The 17445-nt window shown below is 46.1% G+C and overlaps 1 protein-coding gene across 8 annotated transcripts in view; it reads right to left on the bottom strand.

The window, feature by feature from the left end:
- Positions 1–17445, bottom strand: part of Ltbp1 (latent transforming growth factor beta binding protein 1) — a 423409-nt gene that overhangs the window by 31516 nt on the left and 374448 nt on the right. For all 8 annotated transcript variants that reach the window (XM_045150784.1, XM_045150787.1, XM_045150789.1 and 5 more), the window contains 2 exons: positions 5200–5376; positions 389–475 (listed from right to left, as the gene is read on the bottom strand). In XM_045150784.1, the coding sequence (XP_045006719.1) occupies positions 389–475; positions 5200–5376 (264 nt within the window). The remainder of the gene's footprint in view (positions 1–388; positions 476–5199; positions 5377–17445) is intronic.

Below are 17445 nucleotides of genomic sequence, written 5' to 3'. Positions count from 1 at the left end.
GACATTATTTCTAACATAGCTGGAGGATTACAGAATACATTTAACTATCTTCTGACTTCAGAATTGCATAGTAAATATAATACATTTAACTACCTACTAACCTCAGAATTGCATGGTAAATAGTTTTACATGTATTATTTCATTTAATGCTCATAACTTTTGAAATTTTCCAGTTCAAAGATGAACAGATGGAAACTCAGGAAGTTTAGTGACCTCCCAAGGTCACATAGCTTTCTGCCCAGAGTCAACAGAAATCTTTCTCCAGGGCTGGAATTAAGGGCTTGGTAACCAGTTTCCATAACCCAACAGGCCTTACAGTGTGGCCCAAGCCAGGCTTCCACCTGAACGTCTGACACATGTTGCGAATTCTTTTGCACTTGTCTCTGACCTTTATAATGCTCGCCACCAGTGTCGTAAGAGGAATCTCCATCAGGGACGAATCCTTTCCCTCTAGGGCACATTTCCGTGAACTCAGCTGATTTGAGAAGAGACAAAAACCAAGAAGAGAAATAAGTTGAAAAAGAAAAATGAAAACAAAAAAGAAAAATGAACAATTAACATTTTCCCTGAATATATGACTTGAGTGCAGCTCTGCCTTCTCAGATTCAGAAACCATAAGGCAGCCTAAGCTGCAAGTTCAGCATGATCCCAAAGTCGTGGATCCAATGCACTTAGTGACTTCACGGGCTACTTACCAGTTCTTAAAATCCTCCCACTTCACCCATGTTTTACTTCATATTGTGAGCCTGACTGTTGCACTGCTGTGGCGTCTAATATCTTAAAGGTCCAGTAAGAACCCATATGGCAAAATTTTGGCTTAAATATCCAAGCTCAGGTTATGGATGACTCTGTGACATTGACATAAAATGGACTCTAGGGCTGGAGAGATGGCTTAGTAGTTAAGGCGCCTGCCTGTGAAACCTAAGGACTCAGGTTCAATTCCCTAGTACCTATGTAAGCCAGATGCACAGGGTGGAGCATGCATCTGGAGCTCATTTGCAGTGGCTAAGAGGCCCTGGAGTGCCCATTCTCTCTCTCTATCTGCCTCTTTCTGTCTCTCTCTCACTCCAACAAATGCAAGAAAATAAATAAATAAAATATTTTTAAAAATAGATTTCAACTGACAGGGAACAAAACTGAATTCTCTCTCTTTCACCATGTCCATAGAAACTGATGACAGCAGACCACTGTGACGGAGAGAACTCAGGCGATCACCCACCCAGTGTCTATGGTGATGAGCGCCAGGCACTACCGGGCCTCGGGATCGTGACAGGAGGGTCATTCTCATGACCACCGATGACCCGTGACTAGACAGTGTGAAGAAGCACAGACGCCGTGACTAGACAGCGTGAAGAACCAAAGACACCCGTGACTAGACAGTGTGAAGACCCACAGACGCCCCGTAATTAGACAGTATGAAGAAGCACAGACACCAGTGACTAGACAGTGTGAAGAAGCACAGACACCAGTGACTAGACAGTGTGAAGAAGCACAGACGCCCATGACTAGACAGTGTGAAGACCCATAGACGCACCATGATTAGACAGTGTGAAGAAGCACAGACACCCGTGACTAGACAGTGTGAAGAAGCACAGACGCCCATGACTAGACAGTGTGAAGACCCACAGACGCCCCATGACTAGACAGTGTGAAGACCCACAGACGCCCCATGACTAGACAGTGTGAAGACCCACAGACGCCCCGTGACTAGACAGTGTGAAGAAGCACAGACGCCCATGACTAGACAGTGTGAAGAAGCACAGACGCCCGTGACTAGACAGTGTGAAGAAGCACAGATGCCCGTGACTAGACAGTGTGAAGAAGCACAGACGCCCATGACTAGACAGTGTGAAGACCCACAGACGCCCGTGACTAGACAGTGTGAAGAAGCACAGATGCCCCATGACTAGACAGTGTGAAGAACCACAGACGCCCCATGACTAGACAGTGTGAAGAAGCACAGACGCCCATGACTAGACAGTGTGAAGACCCACAGACGCCCGTGACTAGACAGTGTGAAGAAGCACAGATGCCCCGTGACTAGACAGTGTGAAGAAGCACAGACGCCCATGACTAGAGAGTGTGAAGAAGCACAGACTCCCGTGACTAGACAGTGTGAAGAAGCACAGATGCCCGTGACTAGACAGTGTGAAGACCCACAGATGCCCCGTGACTAGACAGTGTGAAGAAGCACAGACGCCCGTGACTAGACAGTGTGAAGACCCACAGATGCCGTGACTAAACAGTGTGAAGACGCACAGATGCCCCGTGACTAGACAGTGTGAAGACCCACAGACGCCCATGACTAGACAGTGTGAAGAAGCACAGATGCCCCGTGACTAGACAGTGTGAAGAAGCACAGACGCCCATGACTAGACAGTGTGAAGAAGCACAGACTCCCGTGACTAGACAGTGTGAAGAAGCACAGATGCCCGTGACTAGACAGTGTGAAGACCCACAGATGCCCCGTGACTAGACAGTGTGAAGAAGCACAGACTCCCGTGACTAGACAGTGTGAAGAAGCACAGACGCCCCGTGACTAGACAGTGTGAAGAAGCACAGACGCCCCGTGACTAGACAGTGTGAAGAACCACAGACGCCCCATGACTAGACAGTGTGAAGAAGCACAGACGCCCCGTGACTAGACAGTGTGAAGAAGCACAGACTCCCGTGACTAGACAGTGTGAAGAACCACAGACGCCCCATGACTAGACAGTGTGAAGAAGCACAGACTCCCGTGACTAGACAGTGTGAAGAAGCACAGATGCCCGTGACTAGACAGTGTGAAGACCCACAGATGCCCCGTGACTAGACAGTGTGAAGAAGCACAGACGCCCGTGACTAGACAGTGTGAAGACCCACAGATGCCCCGTGACTAGACAGTGTGAAGACCCACAGACGCCCATGACTAGACAGTGTGAAGATGCACAGACGCCGTGACTAGCCAGTGTGAAGACGCACAGATGCCCGTGACTAGACAGTGTGAAGACACACAGACGCTGTGACTAGACAGTGTGAAGAAGCACAGACGCCGTGACTAGACAGTGTGAAGAAGCACAGATGCCCCGTGACTAGACAGTGTGAAGACCCACAGATGCCCGTGACTAGACAGTGTGAAGAAGCACAGACGCTGTGACTAGACAGTGTGAAGACGCACAGATGCCGTGACTAAACAGTGTGAAGACGCACAGACGCCCGTGACTAGACAGTGTGAAGACCCAGAGACGCCCGTGACTAGACAGGGTGAAGAAGCACAGATGCCCCGTGACTAGACAGTGTGAAGAAGCACAGACGCCCGTGACTAGACAGTGTGAAGACCCACAGATGCCCCGTGACTAGACAGTGTGAAGACCCACAGACGCCCATGACTAGACAGTGTGAAGACCCACAGATGCCCCGTAACTAGACAGTGTGAAGAAGCACAGACTCCCGTGACTAGACAGTGTGAAGAAGCACAGATGCCCTGTGACTAGACAGTGTGAAGACCCACAGATGCCCCATGACTAGACAGTGTGAAGACCCACAGACGCCCATGACTAGACAGTGTGAAGAAGCACAGACGCCCCGTGACTAGACAGTGTGAAGAAGCACAGATGCCCCGTGACTAGACAGTGTGAAGACCCACAGATGCCCCGTGACTAGACAGTGTGAAGAAGCACAGACTCCCGTGACTAGACAGTGTGAAGAAGCACAGATGCCCCGTGACTAGACAGTGTGAAGACCCACAGACGCCCATGACTAGACAGTGTGAAGACCCACAGATGCCCATGACTAGACAGTGTGAAGAAGCACAGACGCCCGTGACTAGACAGTGTGAAGACCCACAGACGCCCCGTGACTAGACAGTGTGAAGAAGCACAGATGCCCCGTGACTAGACAGTGTGAAGACCCACAGATGCCCCGTGACTAGACAGTGTGAAGAAGCACAGATGCCCCATGACTAGACAGTGTGAAGAAGCACAGATGCCCCGTGACTAGACAGTGTGAAGAAGCACAGATGCCCTGAGACTAGACAGTGTGAAGACCCACAGACGCCCCGTGACTAGACAGTGTGAAGATGCACAGATGCCATGTCTAGACAGTGTGAAGAAGCACAGATGCCCCGTGACTAGACAGTGTGAAGAAGCACAGATGCCCCATGACTAGACAGTGTGAAAAAGCACAGACGCCCGTGACTAGACAGTGAAGACCCACAGATGCCCCGTGACTAGACAGTGTGAAGAAGCACAGACTCCCGTGACTAGACAGTGTGAAGAAGCACAGACGCCCCATGACTAGACAGTGTGAAGACCCACAGATGCCCCGTGACTAGACAGTGTGAAGAAGCACAGACTCCCGTGACTAGACAGTGTGAAGAAGCACAGACGCCCCATGACTAGACAGTGTGAAGACCCACAGATGCCCCGTGACTAGACAGTGTGAAGAAGCACAGACGCCCCATGACTAGACAGTGTGAAGACCCACAGATGCCCCATGACTAGACAGTGTGAAAAAGCACAGACGCCCGTGACTAGACAGTGAAGACCCACAGATGCCCCATGACTAGACAGTGTGAAAAAGCACAGACGCCCGTGACTAGACAGTGAAGAAGCACAGATGGCCATGACTAGACAGTGTGAAGACCCACAGACGCCCGTGACTAGACAGTGTGAAGACCCACAGACGCCCGTGACTAAACAATGTGAAGACGCACAGACGCCCGTGACTAGACAGTGTGAAGACCCACAGACGCCCTGTGACTAGACAGTGTGAACACCCACAGACGCCCTGTGACTAGACAGTGTGAAGACCCACAGACGCCCATGACTAGACAGTGTGAAGAAATCGCCCGTGACTAGACAGTGTGAAGACCCACAGACGCCCTGTGACTAGACAGTGTGAACACCCACAGACGCCCTGTGACTAGACAGTGTGAAGACCCACAGACGCCCATGACTAGACAGTGTGAAGATGCACAGACGCCGTGACTAGCCAGTGTGAAGACGCACAGACGCCCGTGACTAGACAGTGTGAAGACACACAGACGCTGTGACTAGACAGTGTGAAGACGCACAGACGCCCGTGACTAGACAGTGTGAAGACGCACAGACGCCCATGACTAGACAGTGTGAAGACGCACAGACGCCCGTGACTAGACAGTGTGAAGACGCACAGACGCCCATGACTAGACAGTGTGAAGACGCACAGACGCGCTCTTACCGGCTCCCGGGACAGGGCAGGGGAAGACCTCGCAGTTGTCGCCCCAGCCTGCGCCCGACGTGCAGCAGCACTCTCGCTTGGTGACGTTGGCGGCCAGCACGTTGTCGCAGAGACTGGCGTCATTGAGGTTGTAGTAGCATTCTTTCCTTTCTTCTCTGGGTTGATCTACCTCTGTCTCTAAACCGTGGGGACAAAGCAGGGAGAGTGTTGACAGGTCAACAGGGTCCAAAACACAATAGGCCAAAGAGCCACGGCTTGTGCCCTCCGTCTTTACAGAACACCACCTCCCTCCCCAGGGTCAGATGGTCCTGCTTCACAATACAAAAAATATAAAAGCTTTGAATCATGAATTTTGGTGGATTTCTAATAGCACAAAAGTATAAACCTGTCCAAACCATTTCCTTTTACTTTAACCAATTACTTTATTCTTATAAATTTGTCTGTGAGAAGTTTCCATATCTGCTTTCTTGCCAATATAGGGGCATTCTTTACAGAGCTATAACACCTACTTAAATTATTGAAAATTTTCCCCAATGCTGGATCAGAGATTTGGGGCTGTCCTTAATACTTAACCCTTGCATGCTACTTGGATCAACCAGGCCCTGCTCTTTTCTGGGCAGTACACAGCACACAGGAGATAGGTCAGAAAATAATGTTAGTTTGATACCATAAAATAACCCTTCGTCACACAAGTCCTCCAATTGTTGCCCAGACACGACTTAGAACAGACAGTGAGCTCCATTTCAGCCTCAGTGAAGAACCCTAAGCCTACGTTCTAGTTCCTGCTCCTGTGGGTCCTTTAGGGAAATGTCCTCTAACTCACCTAGTCTCTGATGAAACAGGAATAAGGTGACATAGAAGAATAAAATGATGAAAACAGAATCTGTCTACTTTCTGAAGACATAAATGATTGAATTCTGTCAGATTTTCATTGCCTTAGACATGCATATTTTGTAACAAGGCTTAGAAAGCAGTCTAATTCCTTTCCTGCCAAAGGCTATGAATTCAGAATGTCTGCCTATCCACCAGTAGTAGTTTTTATTTTTTTGCTATCTCAAACAAGATGATGACTATTATAATAGATGCTTAGTCCAAACATTTTTATTTATTTGAGAGAGAAAGAAAGAGGCAGATATAGAGAGAATGGGCATGCCAGAGCCTTTAGCCACCCATTCCAAACAAACTCCAGATGCATGTGCCACATCTTGCATCTCGCTTTGTGTGGGTAATGGGGAATTGAACCCAGGTTGTTAGGCTTTTCAGGCAAGCACCTTAACCACTAAGCCATCTCTGCAGCTCTCTTGGTCTAATTTTAACAAAATGTCTTTATTAGAACTCTCCTGTTTCTAGACTCTGAGTCCCTAAGAAACTACAGAGACCAAGGGCAAGTGCTCAGCCATGGGGAGGATGAGACTAATACCCACACTGATTTAAACTCCTGAAGTTGGCAGGTTATTATATGAGGGAAATTTAATGAGTTATTTCTCCCATGGTTTCCTATAGATTTATTTTGGCAAGGGCCAAGCTGACTGTGGGAACTTCACTAATATATTAAATAATAAAGGCATTTCTAAAACAGAAGTTCATAAGATTCAATCACAAAAGCTCCTGCTTGCATGCTTGCTCTGTCTTATGACATGCAAACACAAGCAAGGCAGCAAACCTTAGGAATACATTCTACTCTCCATCAGGGCTCCCCCACACACTTGACTTGAGCCGCCATCGGCCCCCCATTATTCTCTGACAGGGTTTGGCTTGGCCTCTGAGTGTCAACAACTAATGGCTGAGTCCAGCCCCAGAACAGGGGTCCACGAGGAAAGGGATACATTTGCGTCCACACAGCAGCTTACAAAGTGGCTTCAACTCACTTTCTCAGGTATGAAGTGGATGAAATCACCTCCTGCAAGTGTGCAAAGGACAGAAATTTACTTCGCCTGCTCTGACGGAACGCGTGTCCGTCACACGGGCTCCAAGCCTCACACACAGGATTATTTGGGAAAGCTAAGAGTGGCTATTTTTATTTATTTATTTGAGAGCAACAGAGAGAGAAAGAGACAGAGTGAAAGAGAGAGAGACAGAGATTGAGAGAGATAGAGATAGATAGATAGATAGAGAGAGAAAATGGGTGCACCAGGGCCTCCAGCCACTGCAAACAAACTCCAGATGCGTGAGCCCCCTTTGGGCATCTGGCTAACGTGGGTCCTGGGGAATCGAGCCTCAAACCAGGGTCCTCAGGTTTCACGGGCAAGCGCTTAACCACTAAGCCATCTCTCCAGCCCAAGAGTGGCTATTTTAAATTATCATTAACTATCACGCCAACATTATAGAAAAAACTCACAAACTTTTCCCTAGTCATGTGCACAAACTGCCAATACATTACTATTCACATTTCTCCCAACTATTTTATTCAGCTGGCCTAAAAGTGTAGCTATGAATGAGTGTATCCAAAAGTATAAAGCAAGAAAACAACACAGTTTTACAAATGACCTTTTACTTTATAGTATGTGCAGAAAGGAGGATCAATAATTTTTCCCTATGCACAACGTTATAAGAAGCGGGTTTGGTATTCATTACAAAATGTTGTACCATGCAGTAGGATCTAAATGTAGACTGCTATGCTCAGAGCTAATTAAAAACACAGGGCTCCCTCTAAATCAAAGCATGCCAAATTGCAAACATATACACATCTATATACATAATTTATAGACATACCTACCAATATAGTCGACATTTTGTTTTCTATGCCTTTTATACTTACACCATAGAAACAAAGGCATAAAATTATCTTTTTGTCTTGTCGTTGGAAGGAAATGCACAGATTATTTTGTAAGAGAAATAATCAATAATAGAACTGTATTATTCGAGTTTGACATAGGTTTTTATAAGTTTTGCTTTTATTTTCTTTTTTTATAAGAAAGTTTATTTGTTTTTTTGTTTATTTGAGAGCAACAGAGAGAGAGAAAGGCAGAGAGAGAGAGAGAGAGAGAGAGAGAGAGAGAGAGAGAGAGAATGGGCACGCGAGGGCCTCTAGCCACTGCAAATGAACTCCAGATGCATGCACCACGTTGTGTATCTGGCTTATGTGCGTTCTGGGGAGTCGAACCTGGGCCCTTAGGCTTCATAGGCAAATGCCTTAATCACTAAGCCATCTGTCCAGTGTTTGAAGGGACTCTTACTGAGGCTTCTTCAGCTGAACCAGAGTGGCTGCACCAAACGGATGGCAGGTAACAGAATCCCTGCTTCCTGGAGGAGAAAACTGGGTGCAGCAATTCAGCATCTCAAGCAGCACGCTTGTTCTGCTCTGCCTTTCCCTATATTCTCTTTGATGCACATGAGGAGAGCTTTCCAGAAGGTCCTGGTGCACGGACGATCACATCATTCCTGTCCCTTTGCTCTGCACAAGTAAGGGGGACTTTGGATGGTTGGTGACACTACAGCCCCCTGCCCGGCAGCTCCTCCTGTGGCTTGTCTGACCGAGGAGGATGGGGTGTCCATGTATATGACCGTTTTCTTCTTTTCCTTCTTTTTCCGTTTTTCCCAAATATGCCTGACCTGAGGAACTGCTGTTGGGGTGGGAAAATACCGAGCTTATTTTCTTCCTTTTGATTAAAGTGGACATGGGCCTTCATGTCCATCTTCCACTTTCATTTTTTATTTACTCATTTTATGTTTGCATTTTTTACGAGAGAGAGAGAAAATTGGTGCACCAGGGCCTCCAGCCACTGCAATCAAACTCCAGACGCTTGTGCTACTGAGTGGGCATGTGCAACCTTGTGCTTGCCTCACCTTTGTGCATCTGGCTTATGTGGGACCTGGAGAGTCGAATATGGGTCCTTAGGCTTTGCAGGCAAGCGCCTTAACCACTGAGCCATCTTTTCAACCCATCACCTTTTACCTTCAATATGTGCATAGGATCTCTGGGCGTATTTCATCCCCACACTGCTTAAGCTCCCTCAGAATTCGGGAGGCTCTGTGAGCTGATCTCCATAGCCTTCAGGCACAGTCAGGTTTACCAAAACTAAACAGTAAAACATGGCGGGTAGCTGTGAGTCAAGAACGCCCAGTGGCACATCTGCCCGTGGTCCTGGCAAGAGGTCTGCTTATACAGTGCCGCCCATGAGGTGATGGAGCTTCTTTCCCCAGATCCACCTCGGCAGCATTCTTCTCCTCTTGGTCTTAAAAACTGCAGAAGACATTAATGAATGTTTCACAACACCTCATGCTTTCACAAGAAAGGGAGTTCTACAGTCACATGTAAGACAGTAAGGCGAAACTTAGAAATTCTCACACCTCTTTCCTAATTTTCTCACTTAAAAACTTTGCTAAATGAGGAGAACTGTGCTATTCTTTTCCCTTTTTCCTTCTTTCTTTATTTTTCTTTTTTTAAAAGAATGATTCGGGAGGCAGTCATGGGGAATTCCTGAAGGCAGTGTCAACAGAGATATGAAGCAATGCCAAGAAAAAGGAAGGTGGGAAAAAAAAGAAGGCAATAACTCAGGTAGCCAAAGGTGGAAAGAGAAATATGAAGTTTAGAAAATGATGCTCAGGAGCAAGTCACTTTAAAACACCAAAATGGGGCTGGAGAGATGGCTCAGCAGTTAAAGTGCTTGCTTGCAAACCCCAATGACCCGAGTTAGAGTCCTTAGCACCTTCGTAAAGCCAAGCGCACGCACGCATCTGGAGGTCATTTGCAGTGGCTAGAGGCCCTGGTGCACCCATTTTCTCTCTCTCTGTCTCTCTGCTTATTAGTAAAATAAAGTGTAAAAAAAAAATGAAGACAACACATTTACAGAGTTCCTATTTGCTTGTTTTTTCTTTTCTTTCTTTTGAGATCGAGTGTCTTGTACACAGATCCAGCTGGCCTTGACCTTGTAGACCCCCCCCCCAGCCATAGCCTCCCTGCGATCCCGAGCTGTGGTCACAGGCATCTGTCATCATATCAGTTCTGCCTTCAAAGAGGTCAAGCCGGTAAGGAGTCAGACCTTCTACTGCAAAAGTATGTGATACTCATCCAAATGAATACTTCTTTCGTTGGGCTTTCTTTATTATTTTATTTTTGAGAGAGAGAGAGAGAGAGAGAGAGAGAGAGAGACAGAGAGAGAGAGAGAGAGGGAGGCAGAGAGAGAATGAGAATGGGCATGCCAGGGCCTCTCAGCTGCTGTGAATGAACTCCAGATGCACACGCCCCCTTGTGGCGGATGTGCAACATTACATGCTTATATCACTGTATGTCTGGCTATGTGGGACCTGGAGATTCAAACTTGTGTTCTTAGGCTTAGAAGGCAATTGCCTTAACTGCTAAGCCATCTCTCCAGCCCCCCCTTTTTTGATGGGGACCTTGGAAGAGACTAGGAAGATCTATATGACTGGTCACATTATTGCCAGGCGAGGTAGTGCATGCCTTTAATCCCAGCACTCGGGAGGCTGAGGTAGAATTTCTGTGAGGTCCAGGCAGGCCTGGGGTAGAGTGAAACTACCTCAGAAACAACAACAAAGATTAAAAGCGATCACGCCTATATTGAAAACATAAACTCTGGCAATGGATGGGGCAAGAGTTGATGACAGAGACACAGAGAAGTAAGGGCTCTAGTGCCATGGTCCAGGTGAGTGACGCTGAGGGACACAGTCAAGGGAGCAGGGGCCACCTCAAAGGACACCCTGGACTAGGACTGGAAGGCTGTTATGATGGCTTGAATGGATTCCTTGCTGGATAGATAGAAAAATTAAGGCATGTCCTCAGTATTTCCTGTAGGATGCCTGGCACTTAATGCGTAAACTCATTGGTAGGAGTTACTATTAATTTGTGTACAACTGTTAGCCAGAGATGCTTATAAGGCACCCTGAAAGGAGGGAGGGCACAGTGGCAGAAGATACTAAGCAGGAAAAACAATGTAAGTCATGGGCTGGAGAGATGGCTTAGTGGTTAAGGCACTTGCCTATGAAGCCTGAGGACCCATGTTTGACTCTCCAGGTCCCATGTAAGCCAGAGGCACAAGGTGACATAAGCTCGCAAGGTCACACATGTGCACAAAGTGGCACACGCATCTGGAATTCGACTGCAATGGCTGGAGACCCTGGTGTGCCAGTTCCCTCTCTCTGTCATAAAAAATTACAAAAAAAAAAAAAAAAACCAAAGTAGGTAAATCATACTTAACTCAGAATGTTCCAGCAGAAGGACCCAGAGACAACTAGAGTGTTAAGCATGAAACTCCCAGAGACATTGTTGTGGAAAGGGTAGTCAAGAGCCAGGGAGTGAAACGCAAGACCAGTTCAAAGTGGGAGGCAACAGGGAAGAGTGATGTCCTGAAATGACTCATGAGGGGGGCTGGAGAGATTTCCCAGTGGTTAAGGTGCTTGCCTGCAAAGCCTAATGACTTGGGTTTGATTCCCCAGTATCCATGTAAAGCCAGATGCATAGATCGGTACACGAATCTGGAGTTTGTATGCAGCAGTTGGAGGCCCTGGTGTGCCCATTCTCTCTGCCTGTCTCTCTTCTCTCTGCTTGCAAATGAATAAATATTTAAAAAAAAAATGACTCACAAGAAGAGAAATAGAAAGAGAGCCCTGTGTCAGTTGCCTTACAAGTGGCGAGACAAGTGACTTTAGTGTACGAAGCTCGCGGATGACCCAGGCTCACGCACAGAAGGCGTCAGAGCGATTGATGTCAGTGCGTGGGGGCGGGGGCAAGGGAGAGGGGCTCCCCAGGGGACATGGGGCCTGCACGTGCCCCTACAGAGGGGCGGGAGGTCAGCACAGAAACAGATGATACCTTTGGAATATTCTGTTTTTATACAATGAACACATAGCATTTTCATAATGGTGAAAACTGAAAAACACATCAAAGTTCAGAAGAGTTTGGTGTCTCGGGACCCTCAGCTGTGAGAAGTAGAAACATTAAGGGGCAAATCCCCCAAATTGGACTCTGGTATTAGTTCTTCCATGTGTTGGCTACCTGACCCCAGTAATGACATTGAGACCTTTGGTCTAGGAGCGGGGTATGGAGGACGCTCAGCCAGGAATGTGTCTGCTTCATGAGCAAAAGACCTCGGTTCAACCCCCAACACTCAGATAACGAGTGGAGGGTGGCGGTCGTCTCGAATCCCCAGCTCTGGGGAGGTGGTGACAAGGCGGCCCTATCATCCTTGGTAAACTCCAGGCCAATGCAAGGCCACTGTTCCAAAGAGAGCAGATGGTGTTCCAGAGGGTGGCATCTGTTGTTCTCTGGCCTCTGCCCGCACACACACCAACACACCCACCCTTGCACAAAAGAGAAGCGCTTCAATATGGGCCCCAGTCTCTCTACATACAAATAAAGGAATAGGACTAGAAAACTAGTAAGGAGGCTTCTAAAGATATATGTCTAGGGTCTGCCACATGAGGTGAGAATAGTCTCAAATGAGTTAGAGAAAACTGGTATTTAAAGAAACCCTACGATAAATTGTTGTGTAAAGTCAAAAAACGACTCTATAATACACGAAGCCTACTCCAGTCAGTATGAGTGTACTTTCTGATTTAGTTCATGCGTATTTCTTGAGCCGCGTACATCCCTCATGCGTCTCTCCCACTGCCGTCTTTTTGCTAGACGTTCTGCTTTAAGATTCTGTCCCCGCCACAGAATCTCCTCGGTTCACCAATCAAAGATGAGAAGAACATTTTGTGGGTCAGGTCTGAAGGCTGTAGTTGCTGAGACTATTTCCTGCCTCCTTCAGAGGGCCCAGAGACATGACGTTTTATTGAGCAGATTATCACAGGCACAAAGAAAATAAAACTACCTGACTATATTTCATATCCCTAACCTCTTAAATGTGATGAGTAGCCTAGCATGGACTTTTAAAAAAAGTTGTTTCTAATTCATATGCTTTTAGGCAATGTATAGCAATGTGAATTAATGGTTTAAGGTACAGGAAGTGAAAAACATTAGAACTAAAAACAATTGTGTAGGAGCCAATGAGTCATTGAGAAATAAAAATCCCAGAACATTAGAGTTCAGAGGTGTTTTTTTTTTTTTTTTTTAAATTTATTTATTTGAGGGACAGAGAGAGGCGGATAGAATATAGAAGGAATGCCAGGGCCTCCAGCCACTGAAAATGAACTCCAGATGCGTGCGTCTGGGGAATTGAATCTTGGTACTTAGGCTTTGCAAGTGAGCACCTTAACTGTAAACCATCTCTCCAACCCCTTTATTTTTTATTATTTATTTTGAGAGAGAGAATGGGCTTGTCGGGGCCTTTCAGCCACTGTGAAAGAACCCTAGATGTGTGCGCCCCCTTGTGTGCGCCTGTACACTGCGCGCTTGCCATCACTATCTGGAGATTCGACCATGAATTTTTAGGCTTCGAAGGCAAGCACCTTAACCACTAAGCCATCTCTCCAGCCCATGTTTTTTTTTAAAGCACTTTATTTATTTATTTATTTGAGAAATATAGAAAGACAGAGAGAGACAGACAGACAGAAAGAGGCAGATAGAGAATGGGCATGGTAGGGCCTCGAGTCTCTGCAAGTGAACTCCAGATGCATGTGCTACTTTGTGCATCTGGCTTACATGGGTACTGGGGAATTGTACCTGGCTCGTTAGGTTTCACAGGCAAAGGCCTTAACTGCTGTGCCATCTCTCCAGCCCCATGTTTTTGGTTTTTTTTTGTAAAGTACCATAAAACCATCTGGACATGGGTCTCCTGCTCTCACTGGCTAGTCCCACCGTTCTTGGGGGTGCCCACCACTTCACGACACAGACGGCTGTTGGTCAGCTTGGGGTCGTTATGACAAAGCTCTTTGGGATGCTGACTGGAATCTGCCTTTCTGACAACCTAGCCCGGGCTTCCCAGTCTGTCCTCGGTTTGGCCTTACCAGGCGATTTTGCTCATTAACGGAGTAAGACTGTCCTGAGGAAGCTGCACACATGGACACAGATGTTGTAGCCTGAGCTGCATGTGTGTTGTTCCTTTCTTAACTACGTTTCAAAAGACATGACACGTGAGCTGATAGTGTATCATGTCTGTAACGAAAGAAATCTGAATCCTGGCTTCAATTAGGTACGGAGTATTATGTATGTGTGGTGTAGGGAGTCCTTGGCTGGCATATAGTATCAATTCTCTTTATTGGTTTAGCCAGCTCATTGGGTTAAGTGATGTTCTCTTACACTCTTAAAAGCATTCTGGACGGAGCCACAGCAGGGAGAATGCGTACAGCTGACCCTGACTTTTTTTTGACAACTCCTGTAATTATAGAGAATAAACCATGGTGATACCCCCCACACTTTCCCCTTTGCAACTCCACTCTCCATCATATCCCCTCCCCCTCTCAATCAGTCTCGCTTTTATTTTGATGTCATGATCTTTTCCTCCTATTATGACGGTCTTGTGTAGGTAGTGTCAGGCACTGCGAGGTCATGGAGATCAGGCCATTTTGTGTCTGGGGGAGCACGTTGTAAGGAGTTCTACCCTTCCTTTGGCTCTTACATTCTTTCCGCCACCTCTTCCGCAATGGACCCTGAGCCTTGGAAGGTGTGATAGAGATGTTTCAGTGCTGAGTGCTCCTCTGTCATCTCTCAGCACTGTGTGTGGCCTGACTCTAGACAAAGGTGTGCATATTCCTTCACATTCCTGCAGGTTTAGTAGTACATCGACCCAGACTGTGCTTACTCTCAAACGCTCCAGGCTAGTGCAGGGGACGGTACTGACAAGATTTCATTCACCAGCATGCAAACCAGAGAGAAATACCACCAGCGCCACAAGCAAGCACACTCCAGGAACCCCAGGCAGAGCTCTGACTGCTCTCTGCATACCTTAGGCTGGAAATCCAAACCCACCCCGAAACACATTAGGGCTGGACCCCTAGGATTTGCCCCGGTAACACCTCCTCCACTCAGGCAGCTGGAAATCTAATTTACAAGCTTTAATAGACTCCGGAATCTATTGGGGGATGTCCATTCATACTACCACAGGGCTCATGCAGACAAGCCATGCAGAACTCCTGAGGGGCCTCTCCTCAAAGACTGGGTGGCCCTTCATTTTTGTGTCTTGTGACTATTTAATTTTCATCTTTTTATGATTTCCAGTTTCAGGCTCTTTTCAAATAACTGTCCAGGTATGGCTCTGATGTGGTCAGAGAACTATCTCTTGCTGAGTATCTGGCTGGCCCCCACCTGTCAAGACAATACTGAGCAATGCTGCAGATGAGAACTGTCATGACACAGTCTTACCGTTTGTGTTTTGTTTCCAGACAGTGTCTTGCTACGTATCCCAGGCTGACCTGAGCTCCCGATCCTCCTGATTCCACCTCGTGAGTGGTACGCCACCACGGCTCACTTATGATACAGTTAGCCTCCACCTAGCCAGCTTTCTAAAGAACTGTTGTACGGTACTAGAGAGGTCAAAGTTGGCAGGAGCCGTACAAACTAACAAATCTACCTAGTAATTGGTCGAGTTATGTGACTGACATACAGCAATAAAAGAATTGGGTATATATATAGTACTTAACAGAAGTAAGAAAATTATACAATTTTTTTTGCAAAAATAGCAATTTAAAGATTACTTATATTTAGAGAAAGGAGAAACTATATTTCTTGGCAAACAGGGTTTGAGAAACAAGGCATTCAAAATTATATTCTGTGGGAAATCAGAAGGAGGTAGTACTGGTAAATTCTGACAGGAAGAACCTTCCAGAAAGCAAGTTAGCCAATTATAAATGGAGTCAGCTAAGGAAGGAAAAGGAAAGTGCTTGTTAGAAACTTGGCTATAGTAAAACTTTCAAGGTGAAGATGAGAAGCAATGCATGTAAAGGAGGTGTTGTAGCTTTAGGAAGGGACGTGGGACTGAGGGATGGTTCAATGATTAAAGGCACCTGCTTGCAAAGCCTGACAGCCTGGGTTCAATCCCCCAGCATCTAGTAAAGGCAGATGTGCAAAGCAGCGTCTGGAATTTGTCTGTGGAGGCAAGAGACCCTGGTATGCATGTGCTCTCTCCCCACTCCCTCTGCTTGCAAATAAATAAAAATATTTTACAAAAGAAGTAATGTGGTGGGTTTACACTGGGCTAGTCCAGCTCAGTAACAATGATTGTAATGGACTGATGATCCATTGATGTCATTATTAATCCCTAATTAAAAAAAGGAATTAGCAAACTTCAGGATCCCAGACCCTAATGAAAGCGATTTCCTCTAAACAAACCATTTCTTGATGCCAGTAAAATATTCTTGTAAAAGTAATTACAGTTAAAAGGCCCACTGTTTCAGAAGAGATCACACAAACAGACTACCCTGTCATGTCTGGGATATGGTTTACTGTAGTACTTCACACTCGACTTTGCCATTAACAAATGACTTTGCCTATGGGACTTCATATAGAATTCAGACCTCAGTAAGTAGAACTTTCTCCCTATTTTACCCGTGATAACCCCACACTCATAGATACTGAGATGACCAAGCTCACACTGTTAGAAAGAGGCGAGCAGAGCAGAACCATGGGCTTCCCACTTAAAATATTACAGAAAGTTTGGGAAATAAAGAAGAAAAAAACTTAAAATTTCCCTCTCTACGTAGAGTGTGATTATTAGAATATGTTAATTTTCACTTAACATTGGATCCTATGCACTTATCATTACCATGACTTGATAGAGACTGTTTGATGACTCTATACTATTGTGATGTGCTAATTAACTCATTCAAAATAACACTGTGGGCAGGGTGGACTGTAAAGTACCAAGGACAAAGAAGGAAGAAGCAGTTAGTTAAGGCCAACCCGGCTTTCATTTTTATGTTTCGTCTTTTTTTTTTCCCTGTTGCAGATACTATGACCAAAAGCCTTTTCTTTTCTTTCTTTTTTTGGTTTTTAGAGGTACGGTCTCACTCTAGCCCAGGCTGACCTGGAATTCACTATGTAGTCTCAGGGTGACCTCGAACTCATGGGGATCCTCCTTCCTCTGCCTCCCAACTGCTGGGATTAAAGGTGTGTGCCACCATACCCGGCCAAAAGTCTTTTCTTTATGGTATAAGCATCACAGTGGTGATGATGATGATAATAATAATAATACCCTTCCATCTCCCCCTCAGACAATATGTTTGAATTACTGTCCATTTAACTCTGTATCCCTTCCCTTTTCATATTTAGTAATCATAAAAATGCATAGATGGAACTATATTTCTACTTTATTCCTCTGACATAAAATAGTTATTTTACATGGCACAAGTGCCTCCTAGAAGGAGTCATAAAATCTATTGTAGCAGGATAGACAAAGTTGACCACAGCTG

This window comes from Jaculus jaculus, chromosome 5, assembly GCF_020740685.1.
Source record: "Jaculus jaculus isolate mJacJac1 chromosome 5, mJacJac1.mat.Y.cur, whole genome shotgun sequence".
Taxonomy (NCBI): domain Eukaryota; kingdom Metazoa; phylum Chordata; class Mammalia; order Rodentia; family Dipodidae; genus Jaculus; species Jaculus jaculus.
The sequence above is the reverse complement of the archived record's forward strand: the minus strand, read 5'-3'. Positions and strand labels throughout refer to the sequence as shown.